Below are 8,775 nucleotides of genomic sequence, written 5' to 3'. Positions count from 1 at the left end.
ATTTTATATTATTAAAAAAAATAAACAATCACATTAACCATATAATAAAAAAATTAGATTTTTTCTTATATGTTATATTTTGAATTTTTTAAAATGACTTTAAATTACAAAAAAGAGGAAACCTTATATGTTATTTTTTTAAAACGACTTTAAAATATAAAAATAAGGACACTTTATATGTTATATTTTTCTTATATGTTAGATTTTTTCTTATATGTTATATTTTGAATTTTTTAAAACGACTTTAAATTCCAAAAATATAATTAAAATGACATGTTTCAGTTCGATGGTTGATTTGAAAGCTTTCAAAATCATATGGAAGATAAAAGTCAAAATAATTCAACTGTGAAAACAATACTGTTCACTTTTTTCAAGAATGTGTTCGATGGAAAAAATAAATTTTTTATGTCATAATTTGTTTAATGTCCAATCTGATCAACCCATGATGTATTAATTATAGTTTTGTTTCATTATTTTTTAATAAAAATTGATTCGATCCATCGGAAGAAAATTATATAATAACAACAAAAAATATTTTATATATATAAATAAAATGATCAAATATATAAAAAAAAAACTATCGATAATAGATACAAATAAACTCACTCTACGTAAAGCTGAAATCTTATCCTAGTTACTCTATATTTCACTATATTACAGAGTAACTGTATTATACAGTGAATCATTGGAGCAAATCCAACTTTATAATAGAGTTACCTTATTTTAGTATGAAATATAGAGAAAATTCATGTGTACCATTGGAGATGTTATTAAGTAATTTTCTCGATAAGAAAATGGAAGATATCGGAGGCTACCAACGTTCGAGAGGAAGAGAGATGAACTGTTGTTGGAAAAAACACAACAACAATAAGATAATGATATTTTTTTTGTCTTTAATTTGTTGTATGAGTTTTCATTTTATTTGTGCCAAAACTATTCTAAAAATCGGATACTAAATTTTAAATTATTTTACTCGGTCCATAACCAAGAATTTATACTATTATAAGATTAACCTAATTTTTAATAATCTTTTTGTTTCAATTTCCCATCTTATGTAAAACATTGTGAACAATCAATATAATTAATTATATAAAACATAAGTTATATTTGATTTGTTAGCACATAAAATAATCACACAGTGAATTGAAATCTCTGTAATATTTGTGTTAAAGATCATAATATTTGATTAGTAAATTGTCAATCTAATCCTAATTATAAAAAGTATTGTAGTTAACAACGTATCATCATTGTTTCGTCCGAATATGTCAGTCTAAAAAAAAACTAAATTCTGTTCATTTTCCATCGGTCGAACATTAAAACAATGAATCCAAAATTACAAAGACATAGAAAACATAACCATACTATAAAATTCTTGAATTTTTCAATACTACATATATTATGTTTTAGTTATGTACATTCACTCCGCGCCAATCTTATCCTAGTATTATTTATCGGACAATGTAGTGTGCTATTTTGTCTAAGAAAAAAAGAAGAGCACATAACTTTTGGTAGATCAAGTTTGTTGTGGGCTCTCATTATCTATAAATAGGTGTTTTCCTGCATAAAAAAATTTAAAATATTTTTTAGAAGATAAATATAAATTATATTTTAAAATATTTAATATTTTAAATTTTATTTTTCGTATCAATATTTTAATATAAATTTGATTTAAGTAAACATAAAAATTATATTTAAGAATATGCATGTATATATTTGAAATTATAATCTTAGATAGATTTTCTATCTATTTATTTTAATTAAATATATTAAATAAATTTGTAAAAGTTGCATAATTACCAAAAATTAAAATTAAACAATATTTATAAAATTTGTAGATATATAAGAAAATAATATATTCTGATTAATTTTTTATAATTTTCTAAAAAAATTGTATACATTTTTGAAATTTAGTAATGAAATTGTATAATTTAAAAATATATAATTAAATTATAATTCAAAATTTATAATGTCATATTTGAATATATTTATTTTAATGATAATTTATGAGTTATTCTCATATTCTAAAAAAAATTTCAAAAATATAAATTGACATTAAATGTAATATATGAGTTATTACCATATTTTAAAAAGTTTACCAAAAATATAAATTAACATTAAATGCAATTGTCCATGTCATATTAAGCTATAAGACATGTCATCAATTTTAGTACTCATGTCATATTTGTTTTGTGAAATTGATTGTAAAAAGTACATGTGACAAAATCACTTCGCACATATAGCCTATGGGATACAACAAAAACTTCTCCACAGAATTTGATTAGTTATCTAACCATGCCTTCATTTCTTAACACCATTTGGCAAAACAACCCTAATAGAAAACAGACATTTATGTAGACTGATCTTTCCAGCCATCATGCCGTCTTTTGCTTAATAGACTCCACACTACACGCCGTTTTTGTGCTTTATAGACTCCACTACACCCGTTTCATAAGCAGACAAAACCCCGTGTAGGGAGAGAGTCCATCGATCAAACTTGTCACTAATCTTTCTCCGACAAACCCTGCCTGAGACTCCGAGGAATAAGACGACTTTGCCATCCACTGAAAGCATAACTCCTCTCGATAAAAGATCGATTCGGTTCACCGGTCTCGTCTCTCACCGAAAAGGTTCCTCCTTTCTTCCTCTGAATCAATCCCTTCCACTTTGAGATAGATAGGTCCGTTCGAATCTTACTCATTGATCAAAAGCCCATAGATCATGAGAAAGTAGTAAGATTTGGTCATGATTACTTTCTTCTCTTGTGTTGATTTGGTAAACTAATCGACAGAATCCGCAGCTTCTGACAACCTTCCAACTTGAGGAAGACGAGTCGTCGCTGGAGAATATACTAGACGAATGGAAGAGCTGGATGTAAGTATTACTTCCTTCTTAATCAAAAAAAATTAGTAGTTGATGTTTTTCAAATTGTTATCTATGATTGCAAATTTTTTTCTTTTCTGGAGATGATTTACGAAACTTAAAAGCCTTTGTCACTGATTGATTGTTAGTTGTTCAAGAATCCCAACGAGTTTCCACCAAGACGTGGTGGCTATGGCCTGACACATGTGGATTGTGTTGGAAGGCGTGCATACACTAACGATGCCTTGGTGAAGCTCTATGCCAAGCTCGGCCTTCATCGCTACAATTGGTTAGAGGTATAAACAAACCTACTAAACTAGTATGATGCTTCTAATGCAGCTCGACGATAGCTTTAAAGAGTTTTCATATGTTTTCTATATCTTGCAGGGGACAAACTTTGAGCTAGATAGCTTAATGAACTTCAACATGCGTGGTGCTGCATCTCCTTACTACATGACCTTGGTTGTGCGCCTTCCATCTAGCGGTTTGCAGCAAATCTTTCAGGTTCTCGTAGCGGAAAGACGTATTGGCATTTTAGATTTGACATGCCTCATCTCTAGACCTCAAAGTAAAGGTTGCTTTGTTGATACATTTAATCAATTTCACTACTTTTTAATTTGCTGACTATATTTGACATATCACATAGAGACCGAGACTTCAAAGAAAGAGTCAACTCCTTTCTTACGTCCACATTCCGAGCCAGAGTCTACAAACTACCAAGACAGATTGCTTGGCTGGACCAGGATCAAGTCAGCAATTCCATGGCCCTCCGCTTTCAGTGACACAAAGCAGCGTTTTTACATGGTAATATACTCTATTTGTGGTCGCTTGCACGCATCAATTTTGCTTTTGGTGTTTTGGATTTTATCAATGTGTGCTTACTATATACGTGCATGACTAACTCGTTTCTTACTACTAGTGTTATATACGTGTCTTGCATGCATCAATTTTACTTTTGGCGTAGTACTTAAATTATTAATATTTTTTTTTATTTGGCAGTTGAATGAATCTGAGTTGCAATGTGATTGGATATCGTTGTATGTGGAATTGCAATCTGTACTTCCCATAGGAAAATCACAGCTGTAAGTTTGATATTCTCTCACTTTCTCTGTTTGTTAGCATATTAATAATCTATTTGGTGATGATATAATGTCTTGTTGTTGCAGGAGGAACTCAACAAGTTTGAGCTGGAGATTGTCCAAGTGGCTATAGAATCTCTTGATGATAAGGAGCCCCCAAGTCTCAAGTCTAAAGCCGCTGTCATCTACATAGCATACAAGGACTTGGCCAATGCTAGGACTGGTGAGCCTTATCACTACCAAGCTGTGGTGAGACGAGTCATCAACGAAGCTACAGGAACATTGAGCATCCAAGGTGATTGCTGGATTGCAGCAGCAGCAACGGCTTCGGGCCTCCGCTCTTTCCCCCACGAGTTGATTACCAGACATTTGAAGATGCCTATCGGATAGTAGTAATTAGTGATGCTTATGTGGTGTGTGCTTTTGGTCTCTATTTAAGACATCGGATGACTATGTACTTTGTGCTTTTGGTCTCTCTGTTTTAAGACATTTGAAGATGGGATCGGATGGTAGTATTGAACTAATATTAATTAGTGATGCTTATGTAGATTTGTTATATTGTGGCTGGCCTTTAATGTGTTTTCTTCATTTCATGCGCTACACACTGTCAAGATATTTGTCTTTTGGGGACAAAGATGATGTGAATGTAGGAGTATTATACCATTCTTACTAGAGCCAGAGACAGATTCGGAACCGCTTGCTCTTCTTGGAGTTGCGTTCACAATGCTAGATGAACTTTTACCAAGATCACTTGTTAAAAGTCTGGAACCTCAAGATTGAAAAAAGATGGTGGTGATAGTAGTAATCACTAGCTCTGCACCGGAGCTGAAAGAGTGGAAACGCCACATGGTTCAATCACGGTTAGATGCACCACATGACTTGCATCTTCCCTTATTACCGCTTCAGGTCTCACCATCCTCTGCTTCTTAAGTCTAGTTTTACAGTTCTTGGTTGAAAAACTTTGTCTCTCTTCATATGCAGGCACTGTTTTCAAAGCTACAACAGTTGGCCACCATTGCTGGCTGACAGAGAGTGATAATCTGGCTGTCAAACGAGGAGGAGTTTTGGAGTGCGTTTGAGGACGAGTCAGCCATCTGGTTTGCAACCGGTAAACACACTCTCTTCTACTACCACTCTTATGTACATCATCAGCTCTGAAAGATGAAGTCGTTGATACTGGACATGAACTTCACAGTGGAGATAGCTAGGTACGCGGGTTATCCATTTAAAGTGGTACAGAACCATGCATCAGTGGTGATCAATAGAGCCATCAACATATTCTCCTCAAGAGGCATCAACCCACAAAGGTTATAATACAAGTAACCCTCTTTTGAAGATCTCTCCACGTGGAATTAACTAAAAGTATATGTGTTCTTTCAACCAGCTCGCTCCCGAAGGCGGAGTGGTTCACGGAAGCAGCCAAGTCAGCTATCAACTGTTGTGAATGAGCCTTCTTTACCTCCTCCTAATACAGACCCAAGTCCAGAAAGCCTTGGCGCTGCTGCTTCACGTCCTCTTCGGCAGGGTAACGGTTCTGGTGGTCCCTATTTATAACCAGCAGCAAAGGAGTAATGTTGCTGGTCCGCCTCCACCTAATCGACAAAACGGAAATAATGCTCCGGGGAATTTTGCATAACTGAAAGTATGTTCATGTTCTTCAAATGCTTTAGTGTCCTCATTTGGAGAAGGCCATTCACTCACTTCACCTTACTTTAGAACTGAGTGAAGTTATTTGGCAGTGGTGGTGTTTAGAGTTGCGTGGGTTTTCAAGAGAGGGACTGTACAAGAGAAGACTTTCTGGCTTGTTTGATAGTGGGTGTGCTGATTGGGTTGTGGTTAAGAGCAAGAGAACTGGATCTTCTTGATAAAGATGTTAGAAAAAAGAGGAGAAATGAATAACCGATTTTACATGAAGTTATGAATCTTCATTGGCTGAAGGAAAGAGATAATGTATTGGTACATATGAAGAGTCATCTGCTACTAGGTTGGGTACAACGAAAGCTTAGAAGACTTGGCTACAGTCAATGGAGTTGGACCATCAGTTTTCAAAGGATAACCTTGTGGGCAAGAGAAAAATACAATGGACAACTTGAGGTGGAAAGAGTTTAGTGGAAAGGATGGGGTTTTGACAAAAACACTCAAGGTACATATGTATTTTCTCTTCTTTCTTTAAGTTTAGATGCCTATCAAATGTGAATGACTTTAAAATCCTGTAGTCTACGAGGTATCTTGGTGATGATGGATCGTTGTTATGGTTTTATATAGGCACGCATTGGTATGGAACATACACCAAGAGAGTTTCTGTGCAGCTCCTCACTTGCATTGAAGATGCATAGTAGTGTGGATGCTACCAACGAGGGAGAGAGTGTTGTATATGAGGAAGAGAAAGTGCAGCCTGAGTCCAGGAGTAGCTTCACTTTTAAAGAAAGATTTACAACTGAAAGTAACGTCGAGAGAAGATCTAACCAGAGGGTTAGAAAAGATGAGTACATCACTTCTTAAGGAGGAGCAGTTAACTCTGCAACCAATTAATAGTTTGTAGTTTAAATCAAGAACATTCATGTAACCCGTTTCAAAATGGCATAAGATTTATAACTGCTATGAGTTGATCCTCCAAAAAATAATTACAACATATAAGTCAAACATGACATGTGTTCGCTTAACACACCTCATTGGCTGCAGTAAGTGAGAGTTACAGAAAGGGTCACATCACAAGGGCAAAACTACAATGAGTGAGTGCTCACAGGAAAATGAATCACAAGATGCAGGTTATATATCTGTCAAAGATGAGTACTGACTTGAGAAGCTTAACCATGATACGGGCCGCACCAAGAACAACTAGACGGAAATCCCTTTTCACTACAGCATACTTGTGCAATACAGTGACTTGAATATAAGCAATGGCAGCAGCCAAAAATCAGAATTCAAGACCATGCATAGAGACTAAACTCAGTGAAACCACAAGATTATAATGTTAAACAAACTACTACCCCCTAACTGAAAAGAGGCGGATCACATTATAATGTTCAGCACGTTTTCAAGATGGAGCAGGAAGAGTACACAAAAGAAGCAATAGATTGGAGCTACATTGAATTTGTGGACAACAAAGATGTTCTTGATCTTATAGAAAAGGTCTGCTTAACTGAGAAAGGACAGTGTTATCAAATTCGATGTTTTAACCTCACTTTCTCCTTTCTTTTCCATCTGCAGAAGCCTGGTGGAATCATTGCTCTCCTCGATGAAGCTTGGTAATATTAAAGACTACTTCCATAGATCTTTTATCCTGACTGTTATTTTGTAAACTAATGAGACTCAATTTTTCCAGTATTTTGACCACAATATATTCAAACTTCACGTTTTAATTGACCACCATAGCTGACCATCATATCTGACCACCACGGTTAATATGCTTCACCATTTAGTTTTTAGCAAAATTTATTAGCTTAACGTAGTTGACCAGTATAATTGTATATTTCTATAAAATATTAATGAAATATTAATTATTGGTAATATTTATACACACGTTAGAAAATAATAATATAAAACTATTAATTTGTAACAAAAGAATTATTATGTTACTCTCTAAACATTTTGAAAACCAAACCAAAATATAAAACTATTAATTTGTAACAAAAGAATTATTATGTTACTCTCAAAACATTTTGAAAACCAAACCAAGATCGATTCAGTATATATATTGGTTGACTGGTCTAACCAGTTTAACCCGTTTAACGGGTTTTTAAAATTTTGTTCTATATTATATATGTATATATACCATATGCTTTAAGAAGAAAAAAAGAAAATTTGAAAGAAATCAAATGCAAACTCGTATCTTTTGTTAATGCAGATTGGTAAAACAAAGATCTTCTTGAGGGCTGGTCAGATGGCTGAACTCGACGCCAGGAGGACAGAAGTGCTTAGTGGTGCTGCAAACAAAATTCAGAGACAAACCAAGAACTCATCAAGCTCAGAAACGGTTTACTGTTCTGAGAAAGGCCACAATATCTCTACAAGCTCTATGTAGAGTTGAGCCATCTGATTTCAATCGCGCTCTTTGGACTTTGGAAGGGCATTAACTTTGTCACACTATATGAACTATTTGCTTGAATATAGAAACATTTATGTAACTTTTACTCATTTTCAAATATCATAGGAAGACTTTCCTGCAAAGTTTACGAAAATTTGAGACGAGAAGCTGCTGCTGTGAAGATTCAGAAGAATGGTCGGAGATATTACTCTAGAAAATCATAGGCGGTGGTGATAATATTTGTGGAGGTGCAGCTGCCGCAGGGGCAGTGGTGGGTTGATGAGGTTGTAGATGATTTGCTGATGACATGTATGGTGGTCCAGTTGCCGATCCAGCCGAAGTGTTCCCAAGAGACATCGCCTACGTAAACCAACCTCTGCTTCCTACTGAGGATCTAAACCAATTTGAAGGCCATTGTTAGTTGTTACAGATCACTACTTACAGATAAAACTATGTACCATTAGAGCGGACGGACAGTGCTCGTTATAATAGCTCCGACTCTTTTAATAACGATTTTTGTTTATGCTATAGTTAAACATACAACGATGGCAAATGTTTCGTGTCGTTAATTTATTTTTTAATTATCTGAAAATTTATTAAAAATAATTACTAAAAAACAATTTTAAAAAAATACACCTAAACGTAATTCATAATTAAATAATTCAAATAAAATCAAAAGTTAATTCATTAAAAATTAAATTTTATTTATTAATTAAAATCAGTATACAAGTAATTAAAAAACGAATTAAACCAAAAACAAATTAAAACATTAAACCAAAAAATAATTAACCAAAACATAATTAACCTAAA

The 8,775-nt window shown here is 33.9% G+C and overlaps 1 protein-coding gene and 1 long non-coding RNA gene across 4 annotated transcripts; both read left to right on the top strand.

The window, feature by feature from the left end:
* Positions 1 to 2,475: 2,475 nt before the first annotated feature.
* On the top strand, positions 2,476 to 4,531 carry LOC106310368 (UPF0725 protein EMB2204-like). Of its 3 annotated transcripts, none has more exons than XM_013747600.1 (7): positions 2,476 to 2,627; positions 2,798 to 2,871; positions 3,009 to 3,155; positions 3,247 to 3,433; positions 3,506 to 3,663; positions 3,859 to 3,941; positions 4,026 to 4,531. In XM_013747600.1, exons 2-7 carry the CDS (start codon positions 2,857 to 2,859, stop codon positions 4,069 to 4,071), a joined length of 636 nt encoding a protein of 211 aa, XP_013603054.1. In that variant the 5' UTR covers positions 2,476 to 2,627; positions 2,798 to 2,856; the 3' UTR covers positions 4,072 to 4,531. The 3 variants fall into 3 exon arrangements, with proteins under 3 accessions (XP_013603054.1, XP_013603055.1, XP_013603053.1); XM_013747601.1 differs by having other exon boundaries at positions 2,789 to 2,871; positions 3,247 to 3,427; XM_013747599.1 differs by having other exon boundaries at positions 2,789 to 2,871.
* A 227-nt stretch (positions 4,532 to 4,758) lies between these two features.
* On the top strand, positions 4,759 to 6,379 carry LOC106310370. The gene is made up of 5 exons (XR_001263774.1): positions 4,759 to 4,844; positions 4,920 to 5,046; positions 5,134 to 5,245; positions 5,323 to 6,081; positions 6,204 to 6,379. It is a non-coding gene; the product is annotated as an uncharacterized LOC106310370 (long non-coding RNA).
* The last annotated feature ends 2,396 nt before the right edge of the window (positions 6,380 to 8,775 follow it).

The sequence above is a fragment of the Brassica oleracea genome, chromosome C8, assembly GCF_000695525.1.
Source record: "Brassica oleracea var. oleracea cultivar TO1000 chromosome C8, BOL, whole genome shotgun sequence".
Taxonomy (NCBI): domain Eukaryota; kingdom Viridiplantae; phylum Streptophyta; class Magnoliopsida; order Brassicales; family Brassicaceae; genus Brassica; species Brassica oleracea.
Note: the sequence above shows the minus strand (reverse complement) of the source record. Positions and strands in the feature narration are given on the sequence as shown.

Coding starts and splice junctions, on each gene's coding strand:
- LOC106310368 (XM_013747600.1), top strand. Junction 3,434..3,505: donor CTCTAGACCTCAAAGTAAAG/GTTGCTTTGTTG, acceptor CATATCACATAG/AGACCGAGACTTCAAAGAAA. Junction 3,664..3,858: donor CAAAGCAGCGTTTTTACATG/GTAATATACTCT, acceptor TTTATTTGGCAG/TTGAATGAATCTGAGTTGCA.